At 53.2% G+C, this 16,269-nt stretch overlaps 2 protein-coding genes across 2 annotated transcripts; one reads left to right on the forward strand and one right to left on the reverse strand.

Annotated features, from left to right (window-relative positions):
* Nucleotides 1-573: 573 nt before the first annotated feature.
* Nucleotides 574-2,383, reverse strand: LOC135624010 (cocosin 1-like). The gene is made up of 4 exons (XM_065127479.1): nucleotides 2,044-2,383; nucleotides 1,675-1,943; nucleotides 1,126-1,590; nucleotides 574-1,039 (listed from the first exon to the last, which is right to left on the reverse strand). Exons 1-4 carry the CDS (start codon nucleotides 2,381-2,383, stop codon nucleotides 641-643), a joined length of 1,473 nt encoding a protein of 490 aa, XP_064983551.1. The 3' UTR covers nucleotides 574-640.
* Nucleotides 2,384-4,718: 2,335 nt separating this feature from the next.
* On the forward strand, nucleotides 4,719-5,177 carry LOC135624011 (uncharacterized). Its single transcript, XM_065127480.1, has one exon. The coding sequence runs from the start codon at nucleotides 4,719-4,721 to the stop codon at nucleotides 5,175-5,177; it is 459 nt and encodes a 152-aa protein (XP_064983552.1).
* The last annotated feature ends 11,092 nt before the right edge of the window (nucleotides 5,178-16,269 follow it).

The following is a 16,269-nucleotide window of genomic DNA, read 5'->3' on the forward strand; positions in this document are numbered from 1 at the left end:
TTATTTTTATATTAATTATTTTCTTAAATTAGTTATTAACATTAATTATGAAAAAGTATACTACTCATACAATAATGGGGTGCATCCAAGTTTTTTTTTTTTGCCTAATAGTTTTTTCTCCCTAATTGAGTCTATTATCTATTTTTAAAGTATTTTTTTTCTTAAGTTCATTATTAATGTTAATTACCAAATAGTAAAATAATTGAGTTGTGGCACAATTAATTGACTCGTAGATCTCACAATTGATGTGTGATCATCAGGTCGAGAGTTTGAGTCTCCCTCACCCCATTCAATAAAATATTACAATAAAAATACATCTACTTCAAATGTAATATATTTGGGATCATCACAGTCGTTTGATATCTATCTAATGATACATAATGATCTTTTCTATATAATTATGTTTTATATTTATTTTAAAATTAATTATGTATTACCCTTTTGAGAAGGGAATTTATTTGAGTCAGTGGATCAAAGAAAGAAACAAAGAAGGAAGAAAGCTCCATTTATTTGAGTTGAGAGCTGATGCTACACACATCTTGTTGCCCACAACCTTTGTTCACTTCAAACTAGTCATGCTCCAAGGTTTCTATCCATGAAACCCGAGCCTTATTCGCCTCGAGCCACACTCTCCATTACATTACGCCGAAGTTCTGATCGCTTCCCTCTCGATCTTAGAAGTGAAGAGGGCCAATTCATTTCCACGGTTAAACTTTAGCTGCATGGCCTCCTCTCTAGAGATGCAATACGAGTTCATCAGCACCTCCACCGGCATGCCACGGAGAGCCGACGTCTTCCCCACGAAATGGTTGACCATGGCATTGTCGTTGGTCTTGATGGAGACCCATTCGAAGGTCTCGCGTTGCGCTTGGAACATCATAGCATAGTACTGTGGAACGACTAGTAGTTGACCCTGACGGAACTCTCCAACGAATACGGTCTGACCTCGATGTCCCACCACTTGCACCCGACTGTATCCCCTCAAGGCGTACACGATGCTGTGAGCATTGACATTCCAGTGCGGTGATCTGATGGCATTCTGCACGGAGACATAATCATCATATTTAATTTAAACTTTCGAGATCGTAAATGGAAGGTAGATCAGAGATAATGTTCTTGTCGTACCGGGCGGAGGAGTCCCCTTACAGCACTCATTTGGACGAATCTTAGAATGGGGAGCTTCTGACTGTTGAGGGTGGTGATCCTTCCGGCGCGTGGATTGAAGTAGTCAGCACGCAAGGGGTCTCCAATGTTCTGCCTTATCTTCATGGTGCAGAAAGCCTCTAATACATTAGATTGACATCCCCTTCCCTGTTGGCATTCTTGTCTCACCTCTCTTTCTCGTACCAGCTGCTCACTCTGCCGTGATGCTCGTAGCACCTGAAGCCCACTCGTGACAAGGACTATCTCACCCCTCCTGTCGTCGGGATTCTGGATTTTTCTCACCAATTCCCTATCGACACCGAGTGCCTCTGCCAGTGGATCGAGCTCAAAACCGCTGAGCAGGCTGTTCCCCTTTATCTGCTGTAATCTCACTTCTATTTGGGAACCTTGCTCGACTAGTCTCTCCCTCCCAGCAAGTAGAAATTCCTAGCATCATATATTTCTCAATTAAATTACCTTGAAAACTGTGTTGCGTCAGAAAATTAAATGGATGGATTCATTAAGGCTCACCCTATGCTGGCGATCCAATTGATTGGCACTGCTGCTTGTGTCGAAGGTGGTAATCGCGACGACAGCTACTTCGCCATTGTTGTAACCCCAATAAGAAACTCCAGCGGGCAACGCGATGATGTCTCCCTCACGGACGTAGTGGATCCTCTGGTGCTCGTCTCGGAACCTCTGACATCCTCCTGCCGTCTGCTCCCATTGTTGTTCGGTTTGCTGGAAGGATTGGAACGTCTCTGGGCATCCAGGGAACACTGTTCCGATGATTCCCCTTCCTGCATCCACCATGGACCATCGTCGAGCTTTAATACAATATATATGACATGGAATTAAGTCCCCACATTCAAAGAGCACGGTGTCTATGCATGAACGAGCCTTGCACAATATAGACGAGGCGTGGTGCACTGGAAAAGGATGGCAGGAGAAGGCCTCTCGGTTGGATGGTACGACGACATGCAGCCACGCCCACACACTGGAGCTGCTCATTGTACTGGTCGAAGTACTCTGTGTAGCCAGCTTCCGAGGGCACACGTCGGGTGAGCTCAAGGGTGCTTAGCTTCTCGATTCTGCATTGGCTCACGCGGCTGTAGCGACGCGCACTCATCCATGGTTCACCTGCTCCCTGCTGGCCGAGGCCAAGCTGGGCTCGAGAGATGTGGCAGAAGAGGAGCAAGCAAAGAGAGAAAGAGAGGAGAATGGAGGTGGAGGTGGCCATGGCTTAGTGTTCTCCAGAAGGAACGGTGAGAGAGTGGTGAAGGGGAGTGCAGAAGTGGGAGGGCATTTATAATGGGTTCCTTTAGAGGGTTGTGTGGAGTTTGGTTGGGAGGTCACGAGGCTTCGCATGGGTTCTCGTGTCGCCGCATGCATACGACTGGTTTGAAAGGGAAGCACAGATGCATGGGTTTGGTAGGAAGGGGACGATTTCGGTTGAGAGGCCAACTGCATGCTGCGAAGAAAATGTGCAGCAGAGATATCTTACTTGGTTTCTATGCTTCATAGTGTTGTTGATGACGCTACGCCCTCTCTAAGCTACCAAAATGTGGAAATGATTAGTGGAACCTTTCATTTAATCTATTTCTCATTAGTTTATCGCTTCGCTATTCAATATTAATGTTTGATCTGAGATCAGAAATGCTGTCATTAAAGCCACACATAAGCTGGTCCTCCTTCAACAATCCATTCGTTTACAGTTAAACCATCTACTACAAGCTCAGATGTAGGTTGATATGTCGAACAGGTGACACCCACATCACTGAGATCACTCAAAGCAGCTGAAGGCCAACTTATAAGCTGTGGACTCCTTCTGCAGGCAATGAAAAACACCTCAACGAACATCTAAATCTCTTCCAGAAGATTGACCATGAAATAAATAGTTTATAGCAGAAGATACCAATCATCCAAGGAAATTCCACAGCTTTTTCCTGAATCAAAATGATGATAAGGTCGCTTCTCTTCTGTGAGACAGGCCACCACACCTACTAACATACTGTGTGTATATGAGGAGGACATGCGTACAGAGTCTATAGAATTTCCATGCAACAGAGCTGCTAATTGTACCATTCAGCAGCAACAACAAAGAACCAACTTAGCTTTTTCTACGGAACAATGGGTGTTCAGCTCAGCGCAAAGGGAGGGAAATCCCGCCGTTCACGGGGCCATACACGGATCTTGATGCCACTCACTAACTTGCCCAAAGCATGATGCCGCCCAAGAAGCGCCGCCGACTAACTTGCTATTTATTGGTCGATGATGATGGCAAGAGAATGAACGGGTCTCAAAGACAATTGATAGGGGTAAAAAACTGACATGACATAACACCCCGGATTTGACGTAATACATCCCCCCACGTCGAACACCCTGTGCAGCACACTGCCCCAGAACGAACGTTAATGACGACACGACATACGCCCACACCCACCGTACCCAACCCCCTCGGCTGACCGACGCTCCCCTCACCCTGCCGAAGCTCGGCTCTCCGCACAACGCCCGCGACGACGACAGACGCCATCAGAGGTACGGCCCTCCTCCTGCATGATGGCCCATTAGGTAACATCAAACCCCTTGTATAAATACCCCCCGGCTCCCAACCGAAGGGGGGGAAGGGAATCGATCTCTCAATACTATACTTCTCCGCACTGACTTGATCGTCGGAAGGGTCGGGCCGAGCTACCGACCCGACCTGTGTGCAGGCACCCGACCGCTGTTAAGCCTGCTCGACAAGGTGGAATTTCCCAGCGAGATCCCCCGCATCCGTCGCCCCGGGACTTCAAAGGGAGTCACGTCTGATCCAAGTCATTTGGAGCCCTGAACCAGTCGCGTCGACCCCGAAGTCACGGCTAAAAAGTTACTTACCGTAACAGATTGGCGCTAGAAGGAGGGCGGGCATCCAAATGTCAGGCGACCAGCGAATCCACCTCGGCAGATCCTCAAATGCGGAGCTCCCCGCCTTAGGGGAACGGCGTGACGAGACCCACGACGAACGCCCCGCGGCGGTATCAGAACGCTACTGGCGACTGTTCAACGACCCGGGCTTGTCGCCCCCTAGCGGTGCACCCGTCGACCCGTCGCAAGTGTCACCCGAGGCCTTTCATGACCTCGCCCACCAGGTCCGAGCTTTGACAAGCATGGTGCAGACTATCATCTCCCAGCGAACCTCTCCGCATGCGGCGCCGCCTTCGCAGCAACAGGAGCCCCTCGCCCGGACCCACGTGCCACTCCCAGAGCTTCCTGGCTCGCCTCGAAACCCCACAACTCGTCCTGGGAGTCGGGAAGCAGAGGACACGGTGAGCCGTCCCGAACATGAGGCTCTGACTGCCGATTCGACGAACGCTCTATGAGCTCAGCTGCGCCTCGTCAGTCAAAGGCTTGACGAGGTACAACAGGAAGTTCGTAAGTCAAAGGGAGAGCTCGGGACGGACGGACACCAAGGATCTCCGTTCATCCCCAAGATACAGGACTAGGCGATCCCGCCGCACTTCCGCCTCCCCTCACTGGATGCGTATGACGGCGCAGCCGACCCGGCGGATCACGTGGCTGCTTTTTGGGCCCATATGGCGCTATTCGGGACTTCAGACGTCCTGATGTGCAGGGCGTTCCCGACGACTCTGCAGGGACCAGCCCGCGCGTGGTACAACGGCCTGAAGCCAGGGACCATCGCCTCCTTCGACCAGCTCGCCAAGGATTTCGAGCTTAACTTTCTGGCATACGCCCGACCAAAGCCGTCCATGGCGTTGCTCTTGAGGCTCAACCAGAAGGAGGACGAGCCCCTCTCCCAATTTGTGAATCGATTTACAACACAAATCCGTGGATTATCGGATGCTCACCCCTCTCTCTTGATCCAGGCCTTCATGACTAGCCTGCGACCCTCCAGGTTCTTCTGGTCGCTCGTGGAGCGGCCCCCCGTCGCGGTCCCCGAGATGCTCCAACGTGCCAATCAGTTTATCGTAGCGGAAACCTGGATGGTTGGAAAGCGGGAGGAGCACAAAAAGGTCAAGTCAGAACCACCCTGACAGCAACAATCTACCACCTCCCGGCGAAAGTTGGACAGACGTGACCCGAGGCATCCTCTTCCCGCCTTGAATTCTTCCCGGACTGAAATATTCCTACACGAGAGAGGGAAGGGGCTGTTCAGGGACCCTCACCCGATGAAGAACCCGCGGGAGCTCGCAGACCGTTCAAAGTATTGCCGATTCCATCGACAACACGGGCACGACACTGAGCAGTGCTACGAGTTGAAGAGACAAATCGAGGAGCTCATCCTCAGAGGTCATCTCGGCCAGTACCTCCGGCCAAACAAGGAGCAGTCACCTCGCCCAAAGGGCCCTATCGAGCAACACATCGATGTCATAGCCGAAGGCCCCGCATCCGGAGGAAGTTCCATGTCGGGCAGGAAGGCGTACGCCCGGGCCGCTCCCGACGAAGCATCGGGACACGAGCCCGAGCCCGAGATTCCCTTACTTGGACAACCGTACCCACTTTGTGAAGTAGTCTAGCGCCCTCAGATTCCCTTACTTGGACAACTGTACCCGAACGATCACGGAACATTAGCCAACGCTCAGTAGCTACATTGGACAACCGTACCCGATCGGACCACGCCGGTGACCCGATATGGTCCCTCCCACTTGGGGGCTAGCTTCCCCCTCGTTCGGGTCGGGTCGCTGACCTCGGCCCTTCGTAGGACTAGATCGCCTAACTTGATCGGCCGGGGTTGTACCTTTCTGTTGTAGACCCTGGTGACGGCTCTCTGGTGAGAGAGGGCCTTTAGGTGCGCGTCAGCACGTCGCTCCTCGAGCATGTCGAGGCTGGTGCGAAGTCCCTGGTTCGAGGCTTCCTCGTCGTAGCTCCTCGTCCGAAGCGTGGCGATAGCCATCTCGGGTGGTAGGATGGCATCGGTTCCGAACGTCAAGCTGTATGGGGATTCTCCGGTCGCAGTCTTGGGAGTGGTGCGCAGCGACCATAACACACTGGGGAGCTCGTCCGTCCAGGTAGATCGGGCCGCAAACACTCTTCTTTTTAGGCCATCCAAGATGGACCGGTTGGTTACCTCGGCTAACCCGTTCGTCTGAGGGGGGGCCACCGAGCTGAACCTTAGTTGAATGCCATGACCGCCTGGGCCTTCATGGCGGTCCTGGGTACGTAACTGATATCATGTTCACTGAGCTCCACCGCCCATCGGAGGAGCCGACCTGCAACATCGAATTTTGTTAAGACCTGTCGGAGAGGCTGGTCGGTGATGACTTCCACCGGGTGCACCTGGAAGTAAGGGCGCAACTTGCGAGCCGAGAGCACCAGGGCGAGTGCGAGTTTTTCTATCGGCGGGTAGCTCTCTTCAGGTTCACTCAGGACGTGGCTGACGTAGTAGATTGGGAGTTGCGGGCCGGAGCTTTCCTTGACAAGGACGGAGCTGACCGCATGCGGGGAGGCTGCTAGGTAGAGTCCCAGCTTCTCGCTGGGGGAGACAGAGGCGAGCCGAGGGAGGCTGGCCAAGTGCTGCTTTAAAGCCTCCTCGCATTCCGATGTCCATTGGAAATTCTTCGGGTTTTTGAGCGCCTTGAAGAATGAAAACCAGCGATCGCCCGATCGGGCGAGGAAGCAGGACAGGGCGACAAGTCTTCCGTTGAATCGCTGCAGGTCCTTAACCGTCCGGGGGGACTGCATATCAATTATTGCCTGTACCTTCTCCGGGTCAGCGTCGATTCCTCTCTGGTGTACAATGAATCCTAGGAACTTCTCGGAGGTGACGCCGAAAGCGCACTTTGTGGGGTTGAGCCGCATGCCGAACTTGCGCAGCGTGGCGAAGGACTCGGCCAGGTCGGCAAGGTGCATTCCGGCCTCTCGACTTTTCACAATCATGTCGTCCACGTAGACTTCCATGTTTCAGCCGATTTGGTGGGCAAACATCTTGTTTACCGTCCTCTGGTATGTGGCCTCGGCATTTTTTTAACCCGAACGGCATGACCTTGTAGAAGTATATTCCTTGATCGGTGAGGAAAGCCGTATGTTTTCTGTCTTCGGGCGCCATCCTGATCTGGTTGTACCCTGAATAGGCGTCCATGAAAGAGAGGCGTGTGTGCTCTACCGTCGCGTCGACTAGCTGGTCGATCTTCGGAAGGGGATAGCAGTCTTTAGGACACGCACTATTGAGACTGGTGTAGTCAACGCACATCCTCCAGCTTCCATTGTGTTTTTTCACGAGAACTACATTGGAAAACCACTGGGGATACTTGTCTTCTTCTATGAAGCATGCTGGTAAGAGTCGGTCCACCTCCTCTTGTATGGCGCGTTGTCGGTCAGGGGGGTGGCACCGGGGCTTTTGCTTCACTGGGCGAGCGTCAGGTGGGATATTGAGATGATGCTCTGCGACCTCTGGGTCGACCCCCCGCATGTCCGATGGGGACCAGGCGAAGATGTCGGCATTTTCCCGCAGAAGACCGACGAGCTGTTCCTGTTCCCGTTCGGGTAGTTCCGATCCGACCCTAACCGTTTGGTTCGGCCGCGCTTCCTGCAAAGGAACATCAATAGTGGATCCCCTCGGCTCGGGGTGAGGAGCCAGTTTCTTCGCTTCCCGCGGATCTTCCAGGGGCGCCTCGGCCCTAGTTCTCTTGCCCAATGAGACGGAGGTAAGGTAGCAGCGCCTGTAATCTCGGGGGCTTCCGGTGACTTCCCCGACCCCCTCGCGAGTCGGGAATTTGACGGTCCGGTAGTAGGTTGAGACGACGGCTCTGACCTTGTTGAGGGTCGGTCGACCGAGTATGGCATTGTAAGCGGTGGGAAGGTCGACCACCAGGAAAGTGGTCATTACGGTCTTCGATCTCGGCGGGGTCCATACAGTCAGAGCCAAGGTAATGGCTCCCATGGGCGATATTAAATCTCCCGTGAAGCCGGTGAGCGCCGAGCAGATTGGGCTTAAATTTTCCCTGGCCAGGCCCAGCTTCTGGAAGGCACCGAAGTAGAGTATGTCGGCCGAGCTTCCTGTGTCGTCCATGATTCTCCTCATTTGCGCGTTGGCTACCCTGGCCGATATTACCAAGGCGTCGTCGTGGTCGGGTCGCTCAGCAGCTCCGGTTGGGAAAGTGATCTTCGGGGTTGTCCAAGTATCCCCAGGCTACATTTGGAGCCCTTAGCGGCACCCCGCCGAAGCTGTGCCGGCTTCCAGACCCGAACCGAGCCGCGTCGGCCCCCAAGGCCACGGCTAAAAAAGTTACTTACCGTAACAGAATCGGGCCGAGCCCCCGGCCCGACCTGTGTGCAGGTGCGAGACGGAGTCGTCTCTTCCCGGCGCTGTGGCGGAGCTTCCTCCCGACCCGACCAGTCGAACCGATCAGCCGACCCGAGCAACCGACCTGAACCGTCGTGCATGGCCGCCGGGAGACCCAGAGGAGCGCCCCCAGGGAGATCACCGCCTTCCGGACCCGAATGAGCGAGGAAGCGGGCCCTTGGACATAGCTCGGCCTCGGCGTAAGGTAGCTGGTCGCTAACTTGAACTTACCTCCCGGCGGTAAGGTATCTGGTCGCTAACTTGATCGTCGACCTCAGCCTCGGTAGCTCGACCCGACCCCTCCGACGATCAAGTCAGTGGGGAGAAGTATAGTATTGAGAGATCGATTCCCTCCCCCCCGTTCGGTTGGGAGCCGGGGGGTATTTATACAAGGGGTTTGATGTTACCTGATGGGCCATCCTGCAGGAGGAGGGTCGTACCTCTGATGGCGTCTGTCGTCATCGCGGGCGTTGCACGGAGAGCCGAGCTTCGGCAGGGTGAGGAGAGGGTCGTTCAGCCGAGGGGGTTGGGTACGGTGGGTGTGGGCGTATGTCTTGTCGTCATTAACGTTCGTTCTGGGGCAGTGTGCCGCACAGGGTGTTCGACGTGGGGGGATGTATTACGTCAAATCCGGGGTGTTATGTCATGTCAGTTTTTTACTCCTATCATATGCCCCATCCGAAAGGAGCTATGCGTCGGTTTTGCATATGGGGAGTCCGATGCATGGCTTCCTGCTCCAGGCGTGCTGTTCGTGTGGGTCTGAGAGGCTTGCCGTAGACGGATCGGTCGCGTGAACGCTTCTTGAGCAGCGCTAGGCCGAGACACGTAACTCTATCGGGAGGCCGAGCAGGGTTGGACTCAGGACCAATAGAGCCGATGAGGATCGAGAGCCGAGGGCCGAGGAGCACAACGCATGCGGGGTGACCGCGCAGGTGTGACTCGGGATGGCGTAAAGCCGAGAGCCGACGAGCACAACGCAGGCGGGGTGACCGCGCAGGTGTGGCTCGGGATGGCGTAAAGCCGAGGGACGAGGAGCACAACGCAGGCGGGGTGACCGCGCAAGTGTGGCTCGGGATGGCATAAAGCCAAGGGCCGAGGAGCACAACGCAGGCGGGGTGACCCCGAGGAGCGCCCCCAGGGAGATCCCCGCCTTCCGGACCCGAACCGTAGATGCCTTCGAAGCCGGACTACCCCTAACCGTAGATGCCTTCGAAGTCGGACTACGCCTACCGTTCCACCCGGTCATAACCTCCTGTGAAGCGTGGTGGCGCATTTCTCCTTCTTAGATGGCGCCGAATTCTTGGCGCTACCTGGTGGCGTTCCTCGGGGAATGCTACTACGCCCGAATCACCCCGAGCCGATCCCTTTTTCTTTCTTGTTTTCGCCTGTCCAGGGGGTCAGGGGGCTATTACTTGTCCGCCCGACCTGGTTTCCGGGTCAGCGGGGCTCCTTCCAGCAACAAGGGGTGGAAGGAGCGCTTCTTTTATGTCTGCCATTCAGAGAGTTGGATCTTCAGAGGGTTGGCCTTCCTGCGTATTTTAAAAATAGCCCCCCGAGGTTCACGTGAAAACAGGAAAGAAACAGGCGACCGACCGACGCTGGTCCTGCGTAAAAGTAGCCCCCCGAGGTTCAGAGGGTTGGCCTTCGGAAAGCTCGCCCATCAGGCGTGCTTGGTAGAAGTCGTTCGGCGGCCCTACGGGCAGACGGCACAAGTCCCGGATCGAGGGCTCCCGCGGCGCCTTCCCCGCCTCGTTGCTCGGGCCTGCCTCGCCCCGACCTCGCCGTCGCCTGTCGTGCGAGCCCAACTCCGCCGCCCCCACGCTCTCCTGAGCCCACGGGGGAGTCGGTTTCTTCGAAGCACTGACCTTGGCCTTCTTCCGAGGGCGGGCATCCTCGAGCTCCATTGGCGCCTCTCTTGTGTCGGCGCCCAGGCCGACCTGACGCCGTGGAGATACTGCGGACGGGGCGCGTCCTCCGCGCACCGCAGCAAGGTTCACCATCTCTGCGAAAACACATCGGCCTCGGTGAGCACCCCGAAAGAGGAAAATAAAACATTAGGGCCGACCGTCACCTTCTCAAGGCATACCTCGAGGTACCGGGCTCAAGCCCGCCTCGACCAACCACGCCTCGGTCATCTTTCGGATGACTCTGGAAGACGGGAGGATCTCCTTCAATCTTCGAAGGGCTCGGAGCTCCCCCTCATCCAAGGACGGGGCAGTGTTATCAACTGCGTGCGCCGCCTACCGGAGCCCGAAGCTCCAACTCTCCGGATGGCAGACATAGAAGAAGCGCTCCTTCCACCCCTTGTTGTTGGAAGGAGCCCCGCTGACCCGGAAACCAGGTGGGGCGGACAAGTAATAGCCCCCCGACCCCCTGGACAGGCGAAAACAGGAAAGAAAAAGGGACCGACTCGGGGTGATTCGGGCGTAGTAGCATTCTCCGAGGAACGCCACCAGGTAGCGCCAAGAATTCGGTGTCATATGAGAAGGAGAAATGCACCACCACGCGACACAGGAGGTTATGACCGGGTGGAACGGTAGGCGTAGTCCGGCTTCGAAGGTATCTACGGTTAGGGCAAAGCCCCTAGGAATGGGATCATACGCCCGTTGCCCCGGCTCAGGGGCAAGGAGCGTGAACTCCGTCGGGATACCATAACGGTCCCGAAGGAGGTCCAGCGACGACTCGCTCACGGTGGAGTCGAGGTCGTGCGGCCACATCAGCGATTCAAGGGCTTTGGTGTGCAACGGTGCATCTCCATGCCCTGTGATCGTCCATCTCGTCCTCGTCGATTTCGTCAACATCTTGATGCATCTCCATGCATCACGATCGTCCGTCTAGTGGGTCCCGCTATCACATCCAAGCTCCCGCTGCGCCTTCTCATGTGATTACAACTTAATCATAGGCACGCAGGCCCGACAATAAACGAGAAATATAATGGAGGCTCGCAGACCTCAATAATAATAATCACAAGTACACACATCACACGGTCCATGATCATCCGGCCACACATCATACATCACATTGATAAATAATCATCATCATGTAGGACTACTAGATAATAATAAAAATAATAATCAACTAAACCTTTTAATTAATTAATATTTTTCTGAAATCAGAGACATGTAGGGAATTTCTCAATTCATAAGGGTATTTTCGTAATTTGGACAAAAGACAGAAACTGAAATTTCTCAAATTCCGAGGGGGTAAAACTGTCTTTTTCCAGAAAAACCCTAATGCCCTACTATCCTTTGCTGCTGCTGGCGGCGGCCTGTGCGGCGGGGCGAGGGCACTGCCCTCGCCTGTAGGCGGCACGCCCGCTGGCGACGCTGCCGCTGAGGTGGGCTCCCCCGCGGGCGCCGTTGCCTCTGCAGGCGGTGCTATCCCGCCGGGCGGCCGCCCCTGTGTGGGGGGGGGGGGGGGGGGGGGGGGGGGGGTTTCGCTAGCGGGAGCAGCGGCGGCAGGCGTCGCTGTCCTGCGGCGGCAGACGCCGTGGGAGCAGCGGCGCCTCTGCCCGTGGGCTGCCAGCCCCGCCGGCAGCAAGGCTGCTGCAAGCAGGCCGCCGACCGGCTACTGCAGACGCAGCCCCTGTGCTGCCCGTCTTCGGTTGCGTTTCACGCATGCAGATCGAGGGCAGCAACTGTTGCTGCCCTTTCTCGCTTTTGCGTCAATGATTTTGACGTCAAAATTCTTCATAAACACAACACACGCAGTTCAAAACCAATCATTCGCACGAACAACCTGGCTCTGATACCACTGTTGGGAAATCAAGGGGGCGACATCATATGTGCAGCGGAAGAACAAGAAAACAAAAATCCCCGATTCCCAAAAGGATGTTCGTCGTTGTGCGAAGATTGGTGCGCAAAAATCCGCAAAACACAAAACTGCGTATAGAGATTGTGTTACCTAGGGAGATCGTATATCCCTGTTTCCTTGCAGATCCTTAGGAGAGGGTGAAGGAGGTCAAGCGTCGTCCTCTCTAGCGATGATCCACACAGTAGGGTTGCGATGACGCTCCTCAAAACTCAAAGCCTACTCTGAGGTGGAGAGGGAGAGAAGAATATGAAGGGCAAGCAAAGACTCTAGCCTATGAGGCTATGAATCCCTCATATTTATAGAGATCCCGTGTCAAAAACCTAATAGGTCCTTCCCTAGTGGGTATTGGATCTGCATCCAATAAGACAAGGGCTCCGTCGGATATCTCATATCTGAACCTCTACTCATCGCAATGCCTACCATATGTGTGAGACCCTCTAGGCCCAATATCGAGTTGGCCGTGAGTTATACCTGTCAGAACTCCTTCTAACTCAGTGAATCATTATCTCTGTAATAATTCACTCGACTCATCGACTACGGACGTACTAGGCCACTACGCCGTAGTCCCCAGACGATACAGGGGAATCCAATCCATTGGACCTGTTTGTCCTCAGTTACCATGTACCTATAGTCCCTCATCCATCTAATATCCCAGAGACCATATATCGAGCATGGTGCTGTCAGACCCATACGGTTTCTACTCGAGTCTCGCTCTAATCGGATTCTCCCGGAGAACTCTTTCTCTCTCAACCCGAATGACCCTGGCCAGGGATTTGCCTTAGCAAGAACACATGGGATATTCCTCTCATGACGCCGAGAGTGGATGATCCTTTATCGACACTCAATAGCCCTCGTAAGGTCGACTACCACTCCCAATGACCAGCTGTACTATATCTGGGACAGCCAAACCTATCAGTTTGGTATCAAAGAGTGGAGCACTCATACAGGACATCCTTGGTGTCTCAAGTCTAAGGACCAGATCCACCACTAGGACTACGGAATCGCTGTCTGACAATAAGGCATCATCAACCATCCAGCATTCCGTAAACGGATCAATCAATGAACTCATTCTCCAATGAGCACCTGTACTGTATCCCTAGTGTCCCTACACGAGCAGCTATGAGACCAGCTGCATCCATCATATGGACGGGTATACAGCACACCAGTCTATCCGGTTATCACGATGTCCCTTTCGAGTAACCTATGACCGAGATTATTTAGGATATGTGTTTAAAGGTGAATCGATTTCATTATCGTAATCTCATCACGATCCGATTCCTATTGCACAAATCCAAGGACATCACAATATATATGCATTTATGCAATAGTTATAAAGTGATATACGCCAAAATATAATAAGCAAAAAAGATTCTGTATCAAGTCACACGTGCCATCACTCACGTGATTGGCTTGCTGGGCACCTATGACTAGCAACCTCCTCACCGGCGGCACCGGAAAGAGGAGGCGAAGAAGGAGACGACGACGGAGGGGAAGCCATCCTTACCGAGCTTTTGGGAAGGCAGGGCGGCTGAAGAGTGCTAGGCTAAGTCACCCAAAGAGGGGGTTGAAGCGAATGCAGGTACTAGGAAGTGGAAAAGATCGACGGAGCGCTATTTATAGCTTGTTTACCGCCGAAGCGGCGACCCTTCCCCTCCTGAGATGTGCTGCGAAGACGCAAAAGCCACATCGCCATAACTTCGGCTGGCACGGCTCTTAATCACAGCGCAGTGCGAAGTACGAAGCCCCTAATCATATCAACCTCGAAAACCGACGACGCCCAAAAGGCGTGGCCCTTTGATCTTCCCCCAGGCAAAAGGCAACCCGGCTGCCCGCGTTCGCACAACGGTCAAAACGACCAAACACTGATCAAAAGCCAAGTATCGCCTCGGTCGTGTTACGCCCGAGTCCATCACCTCGGTTATAGCCTACCTGCACCAAGCGCCTCGGTCGAATCTCTGCCGAGACTCATCGCGGCGCGGCCCAACCACCTGCCGTGTTCCTCAGCTGTGTGGTGCCCGAGGCCGCCTCCTCGCGTCCTGCCCACTTGGTCGTGTTACTCGGCCCTCGGCTTTACGTCATCCCGAGCCACACCTGCGCGGTCACCCCGCCTACGTTGTGCTCCTCGGCCCTCGGCTTTACGCCATCCCGAGCCACACCTGCGGTCACCCCGCCTGCGTTGTGCTCCTCGGCCCTCGGCTTTACGACATCCCGAGCCACAACTGCGCGGTCACCCCGCCTGTGTTGTGCTCCTCGGCCCTCGGCTTTACGGTATTCCGAGCCACACCTGCGCGGTCACCCCGCCTGCGTTGTGCTCCTCGGCCCTCGGCTTTACGCCATCCCGAGCCACACCTGCGCGGTCACCCCACCTGCGTTGTGCTCCTCGGTCCTCGGCTCTCGATCCTCATCGGCTCTATTGGCCCCGAGTCCAACCCTGCTCGGCCTCCCGATAGAGTTGCGTGTCTCGGCCTAGCGCTGCTCAAGAAGTATTCACGCGATCGATCCGTCTACGGCGCGCCTCTCAGACCCACACGAACAGCACGCCTGGAGCAGGAAGCCATGCATCGGACTCCCCACATGCAAAACCGACGCATAGCTCCTTTCGGATGGGGCATATGATAGGGGTAAAAAACTGACCTGACATAACACCCCGGATTTGACGTAATACATCCCCCCACGTCGAACACCCTGTGCGGCACACTGCCCCAAAACGAACGTTAATGACGACACGACATACGCCCACACCCACCGTACCCAACCCCCTCGGCTGACCGACGCTCCCCTCACCCTACCGAAGCTCGGCTCTCCGCGCAACGCCCGCGACGACGATAGACGCCATCAGAGGTACGACCCTCCTCCTGCAGGATGGCCCATCAGGTAACATCAAACCCCTTGTATAAATACCCCCCGGCTCCCAACCGAAGGGGGGGAAGGGAATCGATCTCTCAATACTATACTTCTCCCCACTGACTTGATCGTCGGAGGGGTCGGGCCGAGCTACCGACCCGACCTGTGTGCAGGCACCCGACCGCTGTTAAGCCTGCTCGACAATGTGGAATTTCCCAGCGAGATCCCCCGCATCCACCGCCCCGGGACTTCAAAGGGAGTCACGTCTGATTCGAGTCATTTGGAGCGCTGAACCAACCCTAAAAAGTTACTTACCGTAACAGATGTATGATCAAACTTCTCTTACCCCATTCATTAAAATAAAACAACAAAGATATATCCGTGCCAAATATAATACATTTCAGTTTATCACAACCGTTTGATATCGATCAAATCACACGGATGCATCGGAGCCTTACTTTCGTGACTAATGGTTCTTTCTACCCGTAAGTCTTATAGTTGATGTGTGATCCTTTACCTATTAAATAGTATAATAATTATAATATAATAAGGTGGTTGGATAGTTGGTTAGTACGCAAGTCTTATAGTTGATGTGTGATCCTAAGATCGAGAGTTTGATACTCTCTCACCATATTTAATAAAATAAATAAAAAATATATTTGTGCCTTTGAGTGTTTTTTAACCAACTGTGAGTTATATTTATTTTTAAAGTAATTATTTTCTCAAGTTAGTTATCAAAGTTAACTACCAAAAAATATACTAACCATACAATAATGAGGTGGTGGCACAATTGTCTAATATCTATCAAATGACATTGGCGTGTTCAAGCATTATTCCTTTTTGCCTAATGATTTTTCCTATCCAATTTTAAATATTATTTATTTTTAAATTAATCATATTTTCTAGTTATCAAAGTTAACTAGGAAAGAATATACTAACCATCCAATGAGGTTGAGAGTTGGAGCCTATTTCACTCCAATTAATAAAATAAAATAATCAAGATAAATATGCATCAAACGTGTTAGATTTGAATCCATTACAATCGTCTAATATCTATTATCTATTCGATGAGATGAGCACATTTGAGTTTTTTTTTTTGTTTTTAACGAATTATTTTTTCTACCCAATTGTATTTTATTTTTATTTTTAAATTAGTTATTAAAATTAATTACAAAATAATATATTAA

The sequence above is a fragment of the Musa acuminata genome, chromosome BXJ2-9, assembly GCF_036884655.1.
Source record: "Musa acuminata AAA Group cultivar baxijiao chromosome BXJ2-9, Cavendish_Baxijiao_AAA, whole genome shotgun sequence".
In the NCBI taxonomy this organism is placed as follows: Eukaryota; Viridiplantae; Streptophyta; class Magnoliopsida; order Zingiberales; family Musaceae; genus Musa; species Musa acuminata.